The sequence below is a fragment of the Colletes gigas genome, unplaced genomic scaffold, assembly GCF_013123115.1.
Source record: "Colletes gigas isolate AHSC1104 unplaced genomic scaffold, ASM1312311v1 Colletes_gigas_Sc00018, whole genome shotgun sequence".
Taxonomy (NCBI): Eukaryota; Metazoa; Arthropoda; class Insecta; order Hymenoptera; family Colletidae; genus Colletes; species Colletes gigas.
Genome location: NW_025106647.1, coordinates 4,597,100 through 4,616,758, shown reverse-complemented (window position 1 = coordinate 4,616,758; position 19,659 = coordinate 4,597,100). Strand labels below are relative to the sequence as shown.

At 35.4% G+C, this 19,659-nt stretch overlaps 5 protein-coding genes across 5 annotated transcripts; 2 read left to right on the top strand and 3 right to left on the bottom strand.

Moving 5' to 3' along the window:
* Positions 1–484: 484 nt before the first annotated feature.
* Positions 485–2,548, top strand: LOC122400506 (E3 ubiquitin-protein ligase TRAIP-like). Its single transcript, XM_043402029.1, has 6 exons — positions 485–1,008; positions 1,146–1,499; positions 1,571–1,672; positions 1,743–1,868; positions 1,949–2,171; positions 2,229–2,548. The coding sequence occupies exons 1-6, from the start codon at positions 896–898 to the stop codon at positions 2,514–2,516; spliced, it is 1,206 nt and encodes a 401-aa protein (XP_043257964.1). The 5' UTR covers positions 485–895; the 3' UTR covers positions 2,517–2,548.
* A 113-nt stretch (positions 2,549–2,661) lies between these two features.
* Positions 2,662–3,780, bottom strand: LOC122400533 (poly(U)-specific endoribonuclease homolog). Its single transcript, XM_043402057.1, has 4 exons — positions 3,690–3,780; positions 3,451–3,613; positions 2,949–3,381; positions 2,662–2,892 (listed from the first exon to the last, which is right to left on the bottom strand). The coding sequence occupies exons 1-4, from the start codon at positions 3,778–3,780 to the stop codon at positions 2,662–2,664; spliced, it is 918 nt and encodes a 305-aa protein (XP_043257992.1).
* Positions 3,781–3,980: 200 nt separating this feature from the next.
* Positions 3,981–7,091, top strand: LOC122400504 (zinc finger MYND domain-containing protein 10). Its single transcript, XM_043402027.1, has 8 exons — positions 3,981–4,328; positions 4,438–4,546; positions 4,613–4,899; positions 4,996–5,201; positions 5,951–6,120; positions 6,183–6,320; positions 6,411–6,643; positions 6,716–7,091. Exons 1-8 carry the CDS (start codon positions 4,231–4,233, stop codon positions 6,795–6,797), a joined length of 1,323 nt encoding a protein of 440 aa, XP_043257962.1. The 5' UTR covers positions 3,981–4,230; the 3' UTR covers positions 6,798–7,091.
* A 119-nt stretch (positions 7,092–7,210) lies between these two features.
* On the bottom strand, positions 7,211–8,635 carry LOC122400505 (40S ribosomal protein S12). Its single transcript, XM_043402028.1, has 5 exons — positions 8,563–8,635; positions 8,394–8,430; positions 7,877–8,011; positions 7,460–7,664; positions 7,211–7,306 (listed from the first exon to the last, which is right to left on the bottom strand). The coding sequence occupies exons 2-5, from the start codon at positions 8,408–8,410 to the stop codon at positions 7,238–7,240; spliced, it is 426 nt and encodes a 141-aa protein (XP_043257963.1). The 5' UTR covers positions 8,411–8,430; positions 8,563–8,635; the 3' UTR covers positions 7,211–7,237.
* Positions 8,636–9,882: 1,247 nt separating this feature from the next.
* LOC122400532 (DNA-binding protein D-ETS-6-like) lies at positions 9,883–15,652 on the bottom strand. Its single transcript, XM_043402056.1, is given in 5 exon segments — positions 9,883–10,198; positions 10,718–10,982; positions 15,076–15,321; positions 15,501–15,532; positions 15,534–15,652. Coding segments are annotated over 5 exon segments (978 nt in total).
* Between the last annotated feature and the right edge of the window lie 4,007 nt (positions 15,653–19,659).

Here is a 19,659-nt window from a genome sequence, read left to right as displayed (position 1 = left end):
CAATAAAGCACTCGTCCGCTAAACCACGTGTAATTATTGTGTGCAACCCTGTGTCCATATACATGGGCCAGCGCCTACACCTTAAAGCTTGACTACAATGCTGGCCAACAACCAAATAAGAAACTATCGAAAATTCCCTAAGCTACAGCTACAAACTTTCCTATCTCGAATTAAATCTTAACTGCTCAAATCTCTTGTTCTTTTAATTTGTTATGTATAAACATGATCTATATATCGAAACGAAAGTAACGTGTATAATTCTTTTATAGAATAACAACACTTTGAAACGTATAATTCTTATCAAATAACGACACATTATGTTTATAACATGTCTCTTTCTGTCTTTGTTTGTATCGTTTAATAATAAATAAAAAATTAACAATGTATATTTCGTCGAAGGAAAACAATACTTTGGCATAATTAAAGTTTCAATTGTTCTATAGATGTAAAATGACATCAAGCACAAATGTGTGTGATGGTACATTTTATTTTTCAGTACATGGACACGTAATTATTTGTATGTTAATACATAATATGTGTTGAATATGCTTCGTAACAGTTCCATTAACAAATTATATGAATGTGTTTACCGTTTCGAAAAGAAATAACTTTAGATTTTATAAAAGTATCTGGGGAATAAATTCAAATTTTACCAATGACATTTCGGGCTTGTACGTATCGCATGTATGTAACCTTCTTGAAGATAAGCAAGCTGATGATGAGCATACCTCTTTTGATTAGAACGTAATAATTGGAATCACAAACAGCTGATTGATGAAAAGCACCGATTAAATGTCATTGAGGCTTAAAGCTATTTAAAAATTCATTAGTTTCACATAAATCTATTTATATCGATCTTTTTTGTACTTATTGTTTATGTAATTTTTACGTAAAAATGAACGTCATATGCGCTATATGTAAGGATCATTTAGAGCAATCAGATGATATTTTTCATACACAATGTGCACACGTATTTCATTTCCAATGTTTGACACAATGGCTTGAAAGGTAAACAAATATTTGCAAATAATCTAAAAGTACCTTACAAACTGTCATTACTTCAACTTATAATGCACATTAATTTATCAATTGATTTTTACTTGACTGGGAACAATAATTATAATAATAGTGTCTATTAATTTCAGATCAACCAGCTGTCCACAATGCAGGGAGAAGGTGACACGAAATAAAATATATAGACTTTATTTCACATTTTCAAATAATGAACCTGTTGAACCTCAGACATGCACTTCAAAAGAAAGAATAGATACTCTAAAGTTTAAAATTTTATTAAAAGAGAAAGACATTCAATATTTTGCTTCAAAAACTGTTACTTTGGAGAAACAAAATGCTGGGCTTAAACAAGAAGTTCGAAAAGTAGAAAGTGAAATTAGTAAAAAAAATTCATTGATACATGAACTGAGAGAGGAAATGAAGTATACTGATGAGCTAAAGAAAGAAATTGCTCACTTAAAAATTAAAATTAATGATCTGGAACCGTATGTATTATTTATATACAACATCATTATATATATAATTTATTTATTTATTTATTTATATTTTATTTTAGGATTGAAACATTGATACGTGGTCCTCTTTGTAATGTTAACAAAATGATTGGAGACACTAATGATCCAGAGATACTTACAAAATATATATCTGTCATGAAAAAGTAAGTAATATAAAATCAGATATTTTTTAAATTAGAAATGAAATAATATTGCTATTTGCATGGTTTCTAGGGAGTTGATTGCAAGGTTTGATAAATATAAACATTTACGCATAAATATTAAGAGACTACGTCAGGAACTTGTTAATATCAATACAAAATATGATTCTTTATCATTGAAGGAACAAACAAAACGAATGTAAGATATTAAACCATTATATTATATATGTCAAAAATTAACGAAAGTATGGTTCAAATCTATGAAATATATCTTTATAGGGAATTAGAAGAAAAACTAGCATTTGCAGAAAGCAAATGTATGTCTTTACAAAAACGAGTTAATGAATTAGAAGAAGTGCTTGGTATTAATGAAGAATGTAGCAATATATCAGGAGAGATTTATAATAATGTTGGTGAAAACAGCTCTGTTGAAAAGATGTCAAAAGGAGAGAAAAATAATGAAAAAACAAGTCTTACACTTACCAAGCGAAAAACGGAGCAGGTTAGTATTTAGATTAGTAACAAAAATTATTTTAATGTATATTAACTTAATTTGCAGATATCCAGCAGTACAAAAAATACTGAAGACAAACTATCCAGTTTGCAATTAAATTGTGATTCAGTCGAGAAAGAAATAAATCTTTTAAATTGTAGTTCATCTAGCGATTCTTCGACAATGTCGAAAAGATTCAGGATGTCCATAGATGATACAAATATTTTGAGTAAAAGTGATAGTAGCAAGTTTACAAAGTATACTATACCAAAGAAAAAAAGAGAAAACATTACAAGAAAAAGAACATCCCTTATAGAAAATAAGCAGAATGAAAATATAATTGATTTGACATAAAAAGTTCCTATGAACATTATACATTTACTTTTTTCCAGATTATTAATTATTTAAATTTTAAAACTATAAACAACAGCCTATGTATTTCCAATAAATATACTATTCTACTTTTGTACACTGTAGTTATTCATTTTATTCAACTTTGTCATATAACAGGAAAGGCAGTTGCAACAAATTTTATATCATTAGTACGCAACGTATATGTTTGAATACCAAATTTAAAACCGGTAAATGAGACTTTACACTTTCTGTTTGGACGTGTAAAAAAGCAAAGTGTATAAAGTGCTATTTCTAATTCGGGCATTGTTCCAATGAACATAGTTGACATTTTACGTTTTCCATTGTAAGTGAAATAAGTTTCTACAATGGCAACTCCCTGAAAGTATTTTACTGCGTAAATTATCCTTATTTTATATCCACAATTTTACTTACACCAGCAAATTCCATTTTTCGGGAAAATCCTAAGTAATTAATTTTACTAGATAATTCCCCAAAGAAAAAAGAAATCCAATTGTGAAGTCCCATAAATCCTTTGCATGGTTTTCTTTCCCCTACAAATACATGTTCAAAACCAGAACTACCATTTATTCCCTTACTTCTAGAGTATGGGTGAAACCAAATTTCCTTCAAAATATTTTGGTGAACCTGTAAATTATTTGCAAAGAAACCTTTCACAGATAAAAAATGCATAACATATAACATTGCATCTGTTTTCATTAAATCATTAATAAATTCATGCTCCTCTTTTTCTTCTTCCTTTGTTATAATTTCTGACTGATACGTATCCAAATCATAATTATCAAATAATTTTATGAGAGATCTTGTTGTTGTTGTCAAAATATTATTGGATAAAATGTTTAATAACCTAAAGTAGTAAAATTGAATGTACATAAAAAACATATTAAATAAAGAAATCAATTTTACGAAATAATACCTTTCAGGAGCATTGTCAGTAAAATTCTTTGAAGTTATCTGCCCTTGGTATTTTATGGACAGATATTTATTAATTTCGAAAGAAGATTTATTAAATAATTCTTCTGATATATTTAATAATTCTATATCACTTGTCAGAGACACATTTAAAATGATATTAGGTCCTATAAAATTTGCAAATGGAATAAATAAAATACATTATAATATTTCCATACATACACATATGTTGTTTAAAATTACCTCTTATTTGATAAGTTGTTGAGTGATACGATATTATTATAATATAAATAACTAAAACGCAAAGAGTGATGCGGATAATTTTGTTTAACATATTTTTAAACATTTTAATAAAGGTCACTGTAGGTTATGTCTAATATTTTCTATCTATTTAGTAATTTTGAATTCATTTGGTCAGTATTTTATAATGTGACATCAACTTATTGCAAATAAATGTAAATTAAATAGAAACACTGACGAATTATTTTAATTATAAACTTAAAATAATTTTGTATAATGTATGAAATGCCGTGACAAAATTGTATGTGAAGGAATAAATTTTGTACAAAAAAAATATTAACTTATGTCAGTTAAAAAATTCAGTATATCATAGAGAAATAAAAAAATATCTTCGTTTAGTTCTTTATACTCAGTTTGAAAGTATAATTTATGATACTATTGATAACAATCGTTAATTACATTACATTGTCAAGGATACCAATTACGAAATCTTGTTTACAAATGGTTGACGTTCGTTTACGATATTTCTTTACCTATCGTAAAAATGTCGAGTCGTATGGAATACATAATTTCACCATGGGAAACCTCGACATACGTAGAAAATTTACAAATTTCCGAGCTACAAGATGTAGGAACAAATGGGTAAATTTCGTACGGTGTCTAATATATTTTTTTATTATATGTGCACAATTATTAATTATGCAGTCTTCAATATTTTATGTATGCATATAAAGATACACATCATTTTCAGTTGGCTAGAATTTCATAAAAGACTAATCTTATTAAATCAACAAAGTGTTTTAGAAATTAATGCTTTAAGGGAAGAAACTATAAAGGAATTGTTTGTTTCCTTTAAAAAGGTAAATAAAATATCCTAATGTTACAGATAATTCCTTGTGCGCACTAATAACATTTTTATTTTGTAGATACCAATTCTTATATACGAAGCTATTCAAATTGATATATGGAAGCATAAAGTATTTCCATTATTAATAGAAATAAATGCCGAACCGAAAAATACTTTTATGCTTTTCACCATATTTTATCACGAAAATATAGCCGTTTCGTTATTAGAAAATGTATTGTTTCATTGTGAAAGTGCCGTAACTATTGAGGATTTAGCCATTGATCTTGTTGATTACTCAGTTAGATGTGTTTCTAAACTATTAAACATTCAGGACGTTGAAATTTATGAAAACGTAAAAAATCCAAAGTGAGTGGTCACATTAGAATTCTATTCCTATTTCAATTTAGTCAACAATAATACGCACTACATAATAACTGTATAATTATAATTATTCACTATTAGCTCATGTCTTGAAGAAATATTAGAAAAAAAGAAGGAACTTGAATTTGATATCGGCATGCGTTGCATTTCAATTCTCCGTTATTTAGCAGAATTTTCAGATAATTTACCGCTTTGTCTATTGTCTCGAATGCTAAGTACGCACGATGTACCCTACCTCCTCGTTGAACTCATCGAAAAGCATCCATGGACGAAGGAAAATGAGGATGGTAATTCCGTGTATATTTCACATTTGTATACAATAATACAAGGTACAGCCATATCCTGAACTTACGTATTAATTGGTTCCAGAATAGCTGACGTAAGTCAAGACAAATATAATGTACACGTGTATATGTATACAGGGTGTTCGGCCACCCCTAGGAAAAATTTTAATGGAGGATTCTAGAGGCCAAAATAAGACGAAAATCAAGAATACCAATTTGTTGATGGAGGCTTCGTTAAAAAGTTATTAACGTTTAAAGTTCCATCCGTACTGAATTTTGTCTCGAAAATGCGCAGGATTTCGGGGGTATGTCTATTCACCAAAAATGATTGTAATTCACCCCCGCAACCGAAAATAATTTTTCTAGAACGATTTGAATTTTTTTAATTTAATTGTTAATAACTTTTTAACTAAACCTCAAACGAAAAATTGATATTCTTGATTTTCGTCTTATTTTGGCCTCTACAATCTCCCATTAAAATTTTTCCCAGGGATGGCTGAACACCCTGTATATTAACATTGTATTAGATTAAACGATTTGTTTTCCATTCTTTGGCAAAAATGACTAGGGAGGTAAAGTTTAGCATAATATAATTACAACTTTTATAAAATGAAGCACGCGAATACGAATCTGATCATTTCAATAAACGTCTATCGTGTCGCTACTAGCAATTACATAAATCGAAAAATCGTAAGATAGGGTATGACTGCACCATAAACTAAGGCAATTCAAATAAAATTATTATTTTGGAGGCGAAAATATGATATATAACGGCGGTTGGAAAAAAGTAAAGTTAAGCGAAGAAGGACAAATTTCTAAAATAGAAGGCCAAGTTTGGTTTGGTTTACGAGAATTATTACTGAATCCAAAGTGTGCGCCATATTACGAAATTACTATGCACAGATTATCTCATCTGTTAAAGGTAATTCATGTTCTAAACAAAGACGTAACTAGTGCACGAAAGTAATTCATTATTTATATCAGTTGCAGAAATATTTACAAGAAACTGTATTAGATCAAATTTCTCCTTTGATAGATTTAAAAAGATGGTTAAGTTATTTAAGTATATCATCGTCTCAATCCAAAACACCACGTCCAGTAAATGTAGAACTTATACCACAGGTTAAAAATAATAAATAAAAATTATCAATTTGACGATATGAATACTCGTTAAAATTTTTTACTAATTATTTTACTTAATATTTACGTTAGATAAAGATATCAATAATGGAGAAATACCATAAGAAGTGGAAAAAATTAGCAAAACACCAATCGAAATTCATATACACAAAAGATGCAGAAGATATTAAAAATGCAGCACAAATTTTGAGCGATGCGTATGATTTGGATAAATTGGATTGTATTGATATTAAAGAATGCTTTCTATGTCAGGAGGTGGCAAAGAAACGTTGTTCTAAATGCAAAGAGGCTTGGTATTGTGGAAGGTACAAAATTTTTGTTCACATTATGAAATGCTAATATATACTCTTAATTAAGGTATTGTTAACATACCATAGAGAATGTCAAGTAAAAGACTGGGAAAAACATAAAGCAATCTGCAATAAAATAACAAAAAATGCAGACTGCAAACAAAACTGATTTAAAATACATTAAAGGAATGAAGGTCCGAATAATTTTTCAAATATTATATGATCATTTCATTTTCGATTATTACCGTAAGAAAAAGAAGTACGTTATACCACGGGCCTACTCTAGTTCAGGTCGGAAAATTGGAAATTTGACAACAGTGTCATCAGTCCTACAATCACTTACTACTACTTACGATCTAAAACTGTAATTAGTAAATATTAATTGACTGAATAGGACCGTTGTGGTGACGGCTTAATGTTCTGTTGTATACGGCATTACCGCATCACATGTTTCTTTCCGCACTAGTGTAAGTTGTGGTTATACAGTCTTTCAAAAATTTATCCGTACATTTTGATTAATTTACTTAATTATAATACGAAAACAAATAATACATAAGGATTAACTAAACTATACGTACGAAATTATGTAGAACGTTTTATTACAAGATCTCAGTGTACAGAACTTTGTTTGACATATTCCATTACAGCATCCTTTGCAGGGGTATCCTCTCCAAAGTCCTACAGTTAAAAAGTTTCCCATTTAATGCGATAGAAAATTTATAAGAATTAAGTATCAAAATAATGCCTTGTTAATAATACAAGTATCTTCAATACAGTGAGTCTATAGTTTCATCATATTGGATTCTAAATTTTATAGTAAGTAATACATACCTTTATGACAACACTCGAGCATCCAACAACTTTTCTGGCTTTACCAGCACTGTCAATTTTGCAAAGACCAGCCCATTCTCCTAATTTCTTATTATTGTCTACCCTAATCAATGGAATTTGATGTTCATTGCATAATGCTTGAACCAGTTTTTTATACATGGGTTCATCGCAATTTTCAGCTAAGATACAAAGCATAGCTTGTCTCCTAAACACACAACAGACAACAAAAATATAGAGATCAAATACCTTGCTTTATGTGTAAAATACTAGTCACTTTGAGTGTCAGAAAAGGTTAAGAACAGCATTATCTATTTATGTAACGGGTATTCTCAGAAGAGGGAACCTTGTAAATCATCACATAATAAATTTTTGTTATCAAATCTTACACTCTTCCAACGAATTGTGCAATAAACTTACTTGTCCAAAGCTTTGGCTGCTTCATGAAGACCATGTACAACACCATCATGAATAAGAGCATTTTTAAGAACTTCTTGGAGGGCTGAATTTACTTCCATTGCACCCCCTGCTACCATCGTAGAAGGGGCATCATCACTAAAAATGAGCAACAATTTTGATTTGCTTAATCCTATATTGCATATTATGCTTACTGGGGAATACAATAAAAAAAATTCTCGTAAAATTCGCTGAAGGAATTCGAACAAATTTTAGATTATAAGATCAATGAGTTTATTCTTGACTAGGTCTGCATCTTCTATAGAATTTATATTAGACAGGAAAATAATTACTCATAACAAGTTCATGACATCTAAAAATTGAGGTTATACGTTGATTTTGTATGCATCGATGTTTTTAATTTCTCTAAGATCGTATAACTTTCATAATAAATACAATAAGTATAATAATAATTTGTACTTCGTAGTTCTTTTGTAGGTACGTGGAATACGTTGTTAATAATTACAAAAAACATACTTACTTTTCAACGTCTGACATGTTTCTGATGGACTGAGGAGCTGAAATAATCAGAGAATTTTAATAATCATGCCTTTTAGTTTAAATTTTGAAATCGTTCCATGTAAAAAGTATGCTGATGGCACTGTAATAATCAGATATCAAGTATCTTTTCACAACATACATCCACTCACCTTTTCTTATGAAGAAAGAGAAATGGCGCCCACTTGACCACGCGGTACCTAGGTTGTTCTGTGCCGGATTGGCTGGTTTCCCTATTGACCTAAGGCGACATCTGTACAATATTTTATAAATATGATTCAAATATCTGCATTATCACAGACGAGATATACGAGTAGATCTTACACCTTATGGAAAATTCGGAGGTGATTTTATTATTTTATTCACTGAATTAGTATTGATAGGCAGACAGCAGTAGTGTATCTGTAAATACATGTGAGTTGACTATGGAAGAGATTGAAAAAGACAATCGAGTGTTATCAGACAGCATACCGATGCCCAAAGGAAATTGTTCATCCACTTTCGTACGACTTTGTAAAAAAACAAGTGGTCAAGTAGTGGTCAGTGCTGGTCATCAGTGGTCAGCTCGGTTCACTAATGGCCAGTGGTAGACTTCTCAATTCGCGAGACCCGATCCCTCTGAACGTCCCAGGGGTACTGAGCTTGAGAGTCTTCAGCAGTGGCCTCATGTATATGTACGCCTTTTTAAGATAATGGAAGAGTGGGGAGACACAAGGTGAAGGTCAGTAGTTAAAGCTCTTTGGTCTACAGAAGAACTATTTCGATTGACCCTACCACTTGGTCATTTCTGGATCTTCCCCAGACCACTGACCTTGATGTTATCCTCACTGTTGACCATCGATGACCATCAGATAACCAAGTGTGAAAACGAGACATGCTGTACAAGTAATCGAACAACAGCGATCTGTTTACTAAGGAACTTTTATTCTTAATCTTTCCTAAAGTATTTATTGGGCGTTCCAATAATCGTCAAATAAAAAATGTTGCTTATAAACTGTACATCGTCATATTAAACCAAAAATATGAATAAAAGTTTCATGCAGAATATCTGCGAAGACAACAATATCGCTTCTATTGTACTTACATAACTATTGTAATATATTTACAGCAGCTTATTTTTTATAAATAAGTATACAAGTATACATAGCCCAAGGTATCGTCAGAATTATTCCGTGCTTAACGTGTATTACGCGTCTTATATTTAACAGCGTTACTGATACGCTCCTGATAACACAACGAGCCTATTTTTGGGTAGGTATCACGAAAATTAAAGTATCAATAACAACGAGCAAGTTCTTATTCTATTTGCTTCATCGACGAGTGGTCACCAAGTGTCAGAGTATTTTATTTCCGAAATGATTTCGTTCGTTCTTTTAGGAATGTCAGTGTCATTACTGATTGCTTCGACGTGCATAGAATGCATAGAAGAATATTTCGCGTTGTTAAAAATGAAAAACAATCAGTTCTTTATGTTACGTAGGTGGAGAGTATCGATGATAAGGCCAACAGTAATGTGGGGGAGGTGGTGGAGGTGGCGGCGGCGGTGGTGCTGGCGGAGGTACAGACACCGATGGATGTTGAGAACCCGGTGGTCCTGTCGGATATAGGTGATGAGTGTGATGCGAATGGTGAGGGTGGCAATTCGCGCCCGTACCTCGGGTCGACGGTGACGTTTCCAATGTAACGCCAGCTTGGGCTTGACAAGCCATCATCAGTCCATGGAAATCGAATTTGTAAGCATAGCGTTTCCCGTGCACTTTCGTCATGATGTTCTTGTCGTAATAATACCTGCGAAGCGAAATGTGCTTTCCAATACTGTTATCCACTTCAGTTTTTCGATTTTCCAGTCGACCTTTGTAATCAAGCCGCACTCTGGAATGGTCTCGAACCTTCGAGAAGGTATCGCTGTTCTATTTAAGAGGACACAAAACAAGGGACACGAGCCCAGGCTCGATCTACACACCGAACCAGTAACATCTAAATACATTTATTATCGTTAACCTGTGGCTTTCACTTATTTAGGGAACTCCCCTTAATACTTTATTTATGATCGACCTAACAACTTCCAAAACATGAATAGTACTCGGGATTACGACAATGGAACGTTTGATACTGTATTTGTATGCACAATGGGCTGCTATTACGATAATCCAAAAAGTGGTTTTCGAAACAAGACCAGTTACGTTTTCGGTCAGTTACTGACGCATAAAGTGAAAAATCCTGTGATCCACGGATGGTTGATTTGGAGTAGTGTTAACGTGATGCGATTTGTAAATGATTCTTGACCGATTCGACGATTACGTTTACCTGAGCGCTCGCGACAGTTTGTCGTAGTTCATGTTCGGTTTGCTCTTCCGTTCGCCCCATCGGCGCGCGACCTCGTCGGGATCGGTAAGCTTGAACTCCCCGTTCGAGCCCTCCCATGCGATGCAGGACGAATTCGACGAATCCGAGAGCAGCTCCAGCAGGAATTGCCAGAGTTGAACCTGTCCGCCCCCGACCGCCCCGGAACCGCTGGCTCCAGCTGTCGATCCAATCAGCGAGCAAGTCCGTTGTAGGAGGCTGAACCTCTCTGCGGGCAAGAAGCAGAAACACGCATGCACCGTCTCGATTCTGCTCGACGCGGTTTGAGGCGAGGTCGATTCGCAGAAAGAGCGATGGTCGCGATCGCGCACCTTTCGTTACGAGTTATTTCATGATAAACAGCTGAATATCTCCGTTACTTTGCAACGGATAATAATTTATAACCGGTCGCAGAAGAATGTTGCTAGATAGAAATTTGTTTCGTAGAAAAGAATTTCTCTTGGTTAAATTGTCGCTGATTATTGTAAAATTGATCGCGCTAAAATAGGCCATGTGTAAGATACGGTAAGTTCATTGAATTTTACATGTTTTTCTTTTTAAACGTTTTGATTTGTTGTTCGAGTAGTAGGAGATACACGAGAATTATTATAAAATTTCTCCAACTCGGTTTTAGTATCGTTACGTCTGAGTTGGTCAAAAGGTGATGCCGGAATTTTCAGTAAGGAACTATAGTCAATTTATTTTTAAATATTAGAAACTTTATTGAACAACGTATTAACCCTTTTGCTCCACAACCTTTTGCCATTTCATGGTTAACTTCGTAATCCTATTCTTTGTTATTGAATATCGTAATTAACAATTTTCCGATAAAATCGACTTAATAACAGTAAATACCGTTATAAAGTATGGCAGCTGCCGAAGGGTGGAATCTGGTGTCCTGCTGAAGATGCAGCGGATGCGTTTGAATCCTCCACATTACGTGTCAAACGATTTCGTTAGCCTAATCCTTCACCGTATAAACAACGGTGCTTGACAGGCCCATTGTTAATCGTTTTACAAACACCAGCCACGCGTGTAATACAATAATCACTCGTACTTATTGTTCAACCCCCTTATCGTTAATGTCTCCTATTTTTCATCGACACTCTATGTCCGACGTTTATTTTCAATCGAATGTTCATTATGAATAGTAAAATCATTATATAGAAATTAAAAAACAGCCTACAACCACAGTCCTCGATTCTTTAAATATAAAGATTCTCTTCGATCGTTTAATGCTTATTTTTAATTAAATGTTCGATATGAATTCAGATAGCAGCGATTCACGGCTAAAGCTATAAAAATAAGTAGTCTGACACGTTTTGGTCCATGAAAATTTTGCACGAGTCAAAACAAAAATGGCAAATCGTATTTAAGCCGCCGCATTGTTCCGTTTAACAATCGCACTTAAGATCGATCGCGTCGCGGACCAGCGCGCATAAATATCTTTAAATCCAAAGGAAAGTTTTCAACATTGAAACGGATTTTGGTGCTTTAAAGATGATTTACAACGTTTCCCGTATAAATCTAACGGTGATTTTTAATCGATACTCGAGAAAGGATGTTTTAATAAGGAAAGAAACTTGACGCGCGTTAGGCGATCGAGATATCGTCCACGCACAAATCTGCACACGCGTGACGCGTGAAATTTTCATCGTCTACTGTATATCGATAAAGCGTGGATACACCGCAGAATAAAACGTACCGGTTGGTGGACAGAGAGTAACTGAGCGACCTTTGCCCCCGGTGATTTTAGTCCTTATCGCCCCCCACTCCAATCCCCGTGAACGGAATACCTTTATACCTTGGTACGGTATGCGACTGTACACATCTCTGTGCTTCACCCACTCTCGCCGCGAGGGCCAATGCCAGCTTACACATTCGAGTCAAACGTCAAGTTTATTCAGTTTTTAGAGCGTTCCCACTTTCCACTTTTTTTATTCCTTTCCTTGTCTACGAGCGCAACGATAGGTGCTCGCTTCTTAATAGAACAGAAAAGATGCGAGAAATGTTTTTAATTCACTGAATACCAGTGTTCCATTTAAACCGGGAGTACCTACACACTCGAGGATCCGATAGACCCCTAATGCTAAGCAATTTTATTGCTTTCTATTACTCTTTTAACAACACAAACGACACACGGTTTACACAATTGCTCATCTTCGTTGTATTTATATAAAATCAACAAACTGAACTAAAAATTCGTTGTTTACGAAGCCACTGGTTCGATTGTTCAATAGATTTCAACGCGTCGACGGGGAAAATGTTCCTGAGAATCCAAACTTATCGATTCCACGACGTTCTCAAGAATTAGTCATTCCTCAGACTACTCTAAGATTTAGGTCTTCGTCTCTACAAACTCTTGTCTATCTCGAAGGGAACATCGTTCGTGTTATCGTTGTCTTCTCTTTTCTTCGTAGATCATGATCTTTTGTAGTTTCCATTGTATTTTGATTCAAAATTCTATCGCTCTTATAAAAACCATCGAGACCCAAGATTTTCAAAAGTTCTAAGCTTCGAATGATATTCGAAATGATTCGAATTTCAATGCTAAGACTTGAACAGCCAATGACTACCTGTCACCTACGTATACATAGGTGGCGGTCAAAGTGTTAACAGTGTACGCGACGATGCATCGCGCGATTCTCGCGGTATGAAAGCTTACGATGGCGCGAAAGTTCCGCGGGACCGGGTGACGCGTAAAATTATCCCGCATACGCTAGAGATTCGGGGGGGATGTTTCGCGCTCATCAAGAAAACAATATAGCCGCACCCCGTGGCGAGCTTACCGCCCCTGGCCCGTTAGAGTTTGCCCGTCCCCCCACCCTGCTCTGTCCCTACGGGGGTTACGGGGGTGGAAGCGGTTACTGCGAGGCCGTAACCCCTGATGCCACCACCTTTCCGCCGCCCTAAACACTCGATGGTTTATTCATGAGGGCTCTCTCACCGCGATAACACTGATTCGTTTAATAAACGGCCGCCGCCGGCGCGGAGTGGGCCCCCAAGAGCACCGACAACGTTATTCAAACGGACAATATATCTCCGAGGCTTACGCTGCCAAGACTCCGCTCTTCTCTGCTTTGCGCGTCGACGAAAGGCGGATTCTCGTCTCTTTTTCTCTTTCGTTCGCGGGAACCTGGCCTGGCCTGGGTCTTCGTTGCCGGCTCGCGCACGGGAAGAATAACTTTTGCTCGTCACCGACCGAAACTTCGGCTTCCCTTCGTCCCGAGATCATTTCGTTCCTCCATTTTCGCGCTCTCTGTCTTCTCCCGAAGGTATTTATATTCGACATTTTGGTTTCGATCGCAACGCAACGACCAGCAATTAACCATTTTTTTTTCAAATTTATTGTATTTCCTCCCACCTTTTTTATCTGTAGGATTCTGCGAATACTGTTAATGTCGCCGCGCCGTCTGGTCGCGTCTGTCGACGCGGTATTGTAAGCGGAGCGCTAACTTTAGCAAAGACGACCGACACCTTTGTAATTGGGCCGCATTCTGGAATGGTCTCGAACCTTCGAGAAGGTGTCGGTGTTTTATCTAAGTGAACCAGTAACATCTAAATATATTTATTATCGTTAATCTGTGGCCGTCATTTATTTTATTCCTTCCCCGAATCACCGGGTCATCCTCTACATATCGCTAACGTCAAATATACGTAGAGAAAAGTAGGGTAAAATCGAATACCATTATCTCGATGCTACTATCACCGTTGCTATCTGTTTGTACTATTAGTTTCTTTAATTTTGAACAACGTCAGGAATGACAAATTTAAGCAATCCGCGTGAACAATTGTACACGCAGGAGTCGCGAAAACGATCGACAGCCTTCTTTTCTGAAATCAAAAGTTAGGGTGAGCAGAAATACGAAGGTAGGGAGAAACGAGACTATTATCGCCAGCGATATTTATTTTTCTGCCGGACTGTTCTTATCTCTAATAGATCGCACCCTCGTTAAAACCTTAGATAAGGTCGAGTGAGTGGACCAGAACCAGCCCTGGGGAACGGTTAGCCTCTTCCGGTCATTTTCAATCCGAACCTAGACCCCTATTAACCTTTTCTAAGCTCCACGAATCCCGTGTCATTTGGATTTACTGCGGGAATTGTATTGGGTAATGTTTGCACCTACTTCCTCCACGTCGTAAGTTAGAACCGGTACAGTAATTTCTTGCTCAAAGAATTTTAGTATGGTAATAAAGAAAATAAATCCATGGTGGAAAAGTTAATCGTCAAGAAATTCAATGGCAAGTCAGTCCATTCGACATGCTTTTCTTAGCGAAAAGGTTGCTGACCTCTGTTCTATATCATAGTTTTTCCCACTTACCGTCGATTTTCTCTTCCTGCAATAAATCCGGAGGTTGAACACCGGTCGACTGGAACTGAAGGTATCCAAGGTGACGCGCGAAAATTTTGCCACCAGGAATACTTTGCCAGTAATCCGAAGACAGTTTCAGCAGTTCTTTACCGGTCGAAGGAAATTTAACGTCGTTCGGCGTTGGTTGTATGGAAAACACCCGGCTGCACCACGAAACCCATGACTCTATGTGATTCGAGTCCCATTCCGACGGATCTGTACAATACATTTTACACATATACGCCAATTTCATACGTCAAAGATCTATTTGAAATTAATATTCGGACACTATGAAATATAGCAATTTCGCACACGTTTATCAAGAACGAACGAACACGATTATGATTTTATAAAACTATTTTTACCAAACGAAGCGTCTCAGCAAAGATATTTACCAGATGGAACCATGACTGGTTCAATTTCCATTTTTTTCTTGTTCAACTGTCTCTTTGTTTTCAGCGTTCGATTCGTTCTTGCATCCGCACTGGGCTCTAATCAATGACACAAATTTCACTCTCGCTCGCCAACTTATCTTCGATTCGCGCATTTTTTTCAAGGATTATAAAACGCGACGACTTATTCAATTTGAGTACAGGCGTCATGAAACGTTCTTTTTTCGTCGACTCGTCGAAGGTGTACTCCACGATTCGTGAATATACCTTTCTCCTTACTTAACAAAAAAAATTATGGCTTTATCAACATTAAGTCAATTAGGTTTGATAATATTAACTTTAAGAGTTAATTGTTACGAATTACCTTTTTTTCATATAATTATTCATGTTCTATTTAAATTATTAATATTCTTATGCGCAGGTGATTTTATTCATTTAATAAATAATAATCAAGATATTCGTAAATATGTAAATATATTAATAATTATATCAATAAAAGGATTAATTATATTTAACGATCATCCAGTTTCCATACTCTTAGAGAGACTTAAACTTTGCTTCCTGAATTTCAATCATTCAAAATTACTGTTATCAACGAAGCATCGGTAATTTTAACACGTACAGGTCAATATTTTTTACTTTTTACGAAAATATACAATCAACGTTCGTATCTGTTTTTTCTATCAGTCTAATTATATTTTAGATATCGTTCCTAAATTTTACTTAAAACTCAACGATCGAAAAATACTTTCGTCGCCAACGAGTCGTAAACAGCAATGACTTTTGATATCGTGATGACTCGCGCGTCGTTCGATTCACGCATTTCCTTGAATTCGGCGTGCGTCATCGGGGCTCGCTGATTTCTCCGGTGAGTCCTTGCAACCACGCGGACCCCGTGTCGCATCAGTTTCACGCGAGAAAGTGAATGAAAAACGCATTTACCCGGATACGAATTTGAGCCGCATCGTTGTATAGGTTCGAGACGATTATCAACCGGAGAAATCTGCTTCTTGCATGCACCGATGAGTCGCGAATGTATTAGATCATTCTATAAGCCCGTGACGCTCGTTCTTCTTAGACCGACGAGGATAAAAATTGGTAGTAGAGAAACGAAATTAATCGGGTCCGAGAACGTGTGATATTTTTAAAATACCAACATCGACGGTTACAGAGACTTAGAACTTTATAGTACATAACAAATTTGAAAATATTAATGTATCAAAAACAGTATTGAGTAACATTTTAATGGAAATTTAGTACAAAATTTATAACCTATGGGATGACCTAATAGTTACATCGAACACGCACGGTCCGCTATAGCAAAGCATAAAAAATAATAAAATATGATATAATGTTCTCTATCTTTAATCTATGTGTATCATAATCGAGTCTCTGGTAACTTCTTACATTTTTTAAGTACCCAATGTGCGTTTCCGGTACCACCAATACGCTGTTCTCCTTCGTGCACTCACAACCGGATAACACAGGATTTCACACTTGCCATTTTCGGAAGATTCTCAATATCGAAACGACGTTGTATTTTCCCGAGAGATCGGCGAGACATTTAACAACGATTTTCGACAAAATCAGATTTTTTAACGACAAAAGTATCGACTATTACTAAAAGTTCTAAAGAATCGGTTTCCTATTCCAGCGAACGAATCCGGGATGATTTTTTATACAAAATCGGCGACGTATTTCTCAGACAGTGTCGTAACGTTCCGGACGAACGCTGTCCGTGAATGAAGTCGATGCTGGAGGCCCGATTGGCGGAGTACGGGTTCCCGGAATCGAAAAGGAGACCGGTCGGTTCCGGGGCGTACATCGCCGACCGCTGAATCACTACTGATCGGCCATCTTTACCTATTTTTTCTTCCTTTTCTTGTTCTTATTCCAAGCCACCGAACGAGCCAGTCCGACCATGTGCGACGTAACCTTTTCGAACGAGATCTTGACGATGCATACACTGCCGGACATAAGTATTGGCTCATCCCGAAATTTTCGGAATTTCGGATGAAGTTCGATATTTTTATTAAAAATAATTTCCATCGTTTTTTATGCGCTTTACCCGACGTTTTACAAGAGCATTAACTCTTCACGCATAAATCGGAATCTCTGAAGGAAAAAAACTGTTGAAAGGCGTTTTCGACGTCCTCCTGATTCCTACATCGTTCTTCTCTAAGGAAACTGTCAAACAAACGGAAGAAATGAAAATCGGTTGGAAATAAATCAGAGGGGTATAGGGGATGGGATAAAACTGTAATACCTAATTGGTGTTAGGGTTTTATTATTCTATTTGCAACTTGTGGTCTGACTTGGTCGCACAGAAAGATAGGGTCTCTTTTATTGACTAGGGTTGGGTGCTGTACCTTCAACCTTCCATGGACTACATTCAATTCGAGACAATGGAGGGTGGTAGAAATAGACCGATTTTAAATAATCATATTAAATAATAGAAAATAAATTCTTTATAATTTAGTGTCAAGTATATTATAAAAATTATAAAATTATGGAAATGATATTAAATCACAAAATTAGATGTAACCTACCATAAACTAAGCATAACATAGAGGTAGCACATAATGGAAGAATATGTTGTAGATACGATTCGGGCGGATTTAGCGTCGTTGAAATATGGGATAGGCCGAATATTCATGAAAGTTTATGTCTCAGGAATTAGAGTACCAACCTTATTTAAATATAATACCACACTACGTTTAAACCAGAGATGCCAGAAAAGCACCGCCGGGTGCACACGCACACATGCCAGATACGCGTACGTGAGCTCGTGGAGTTTCGGAAAGTCGACAAAGGCAAACTGACGCATGCCCTCTTTCTCGATTCTCCGAAGCTGCCCGAAGTAATTTCGGATCGCCTCGTGGGAATCGAGAGAGAAAGGCTCACATTTGCCTTCTCGCTCTAAACAACTGAAATCCGACCTCCCGTCAACGGCATACGATTTGGATTCTCGAGCCGAGATTCTCGACTGCCCAGGCATTTTTACTTTCCGACCTATGTAGGCGCACATAAGCAAAGTACCCATAATGAAAAAAAAATTTTGTAAAATTTATTTTACGGAAATACACGTTTTAAGACCTCCTGATCATATTTTAATTATTGAAAAAAAAGACATTTTTTTTATTCCCATGTATGAGCACACATATGTATATTATTAATACGATTGAATATAAATAGCTGAATGAATTTAAATGAAATTTTACATTTAAGTTTTATGTTCTCATTTCAAAGGCGTGTGGACGGATTCAAATACGTGAACACTAAACGTAACGATGTAATTATATTATTTAATATTTACTAACTATTTAACATAAAGAACATAAAAGAAAGACATAAAACGTAAACGTAAAACTGTGATTGCTCTCGACTAACGTTCGATACAGAGTGACGTTCCTGCAGTCAAAGTTGACCCTTCCTTATTCCTATCTTATAATAATGATCTAAACAAAACGCACGTTCGAGACGCAGTCTCTAAAACGTATTTCAGCTTAAACCTAAACACCTCACTCGATACCTACTCTAGCTTAGACTAAACACTCCTATCGACGCAAACGATAACGGTTCTCCTAGCCACACACATACACTCCTTACAGATTATACCTCTTGTTTCATAGTTGTTCCGATATATAGGCATAATGTATAAAAAATCTTTTAAATGTTTCATATAAATCTTAGGACGAATTAAATTTTATATGAAAAAAATTATATAAACTTTTTCTCTATCTTCTCTAGAAAAGAAAACATTAAATGAAATCTTATACATTACATGCTTACTTAAATCGCATTGAAAACGAATACCACAAATGTTTTAGAATAATGTGCAAAATGTGATTGCGATTTTCGCTAAGACAAATTGAAAACTCGTTTCTAACAAGGAAAAATTGGAATGGTACCAGGTTTTGGGTTAGGTTTTACTTTGAGATATTATTAAAGTTATTACAGGTACTTATTTTCAGAAATAGAACTATGTTCACCACTGATCAGCGTGGCGTGAGTGATGAGGTCTTTGCCTGCAAGTTCCGAACTTCTTCTGCTCTGCAGGTTCAAACCCTGCCAAAACAAATCCTTTTTTTTTATTTTTTCAATCATATTTTAATCGTACACTAAATGTGACATTATATTTTTGTCTGACCTTCGAATATTT

Bases quoted from the DNA above. Each gene is read 5' to 3' on its own strand.
- LOC122400533 (XM_043402057.1), bottom strand. From the start codon at position 3,780: ATGTTAAACAAAATTATCCGCATCACTCTTTGCGTTTTAGTTATTTAT. The intron at 3,382-3,450 runs GTATTATTTCGT...TTACTACTTTAG, and splicing joins ACTGACAATGCTCCTGAAAG to GTTATTAAACATTTTATCCA. The intron at 2,893-2,948 runs GTAAGTAAAATT...AAATACTTTCAG, and splicing joins GAAAAATGGAATTTGCTGGT to GGAGTTGCCATTGTAGAAAC.
- LOC122400504 (XM_043402027.1), top strand. From the start codon at position 4,231: ATGTCGAGTCGTATGGAATACATAATTTCACCATGGGAAACCTCGACA. The intron at 4,329-4,437 runs GTAAATTTCGTA...CATCATTTTCAG, and splicing joins CAAGATGTAGGAACAAATGG to TTGGCTAGAATTTCATAAAA. The intron at 4,547-4,612 runs GTAAATAAAATA...TTTATTTTGTAG, and splicing joins TGTTTGTTTCCTTTAAAAAG to ATACCAATTCTTATATACGA.
- LOC122400505 (XM_043402028.1), bottom strand. The intron at 7,665-7,876 runs GTAAGTTTATTG...TTGTGTGTTTAG, and splicing joins GCAGCCAAAGCTTTGGACAA to GAGACAAGCTATGCTTTGTA. The intron at 7,307-7,459 runs GTATGTATTACT...TTTTAACTGTAG, and splicing joins GCTCGAGTGTTGTCATAAAG to GACTTTGGAGAGGATACCCC.
- LOC122400506 (XM_043402029.1), top strand. From the start codon at position 896: ATGAACGTCATATGCGCTATATGTAAGGATCATTTAGAGCAATCAGAT. The intron at 1,869-1,948 runs GTAAGATATTAA...ATATCTTTATAG, and splicing joins AAGGAACAAACAAAACGAAT to GGAATTAGAAGAAAAACTAG. The intron at 2,172-2,228 runs GTTAGTATTTAG...CTTAATTTGCAG, and splicing joins CCAAGCGAAAAACGGAGCAG to ATATCCAGCAGTACAAAAAA.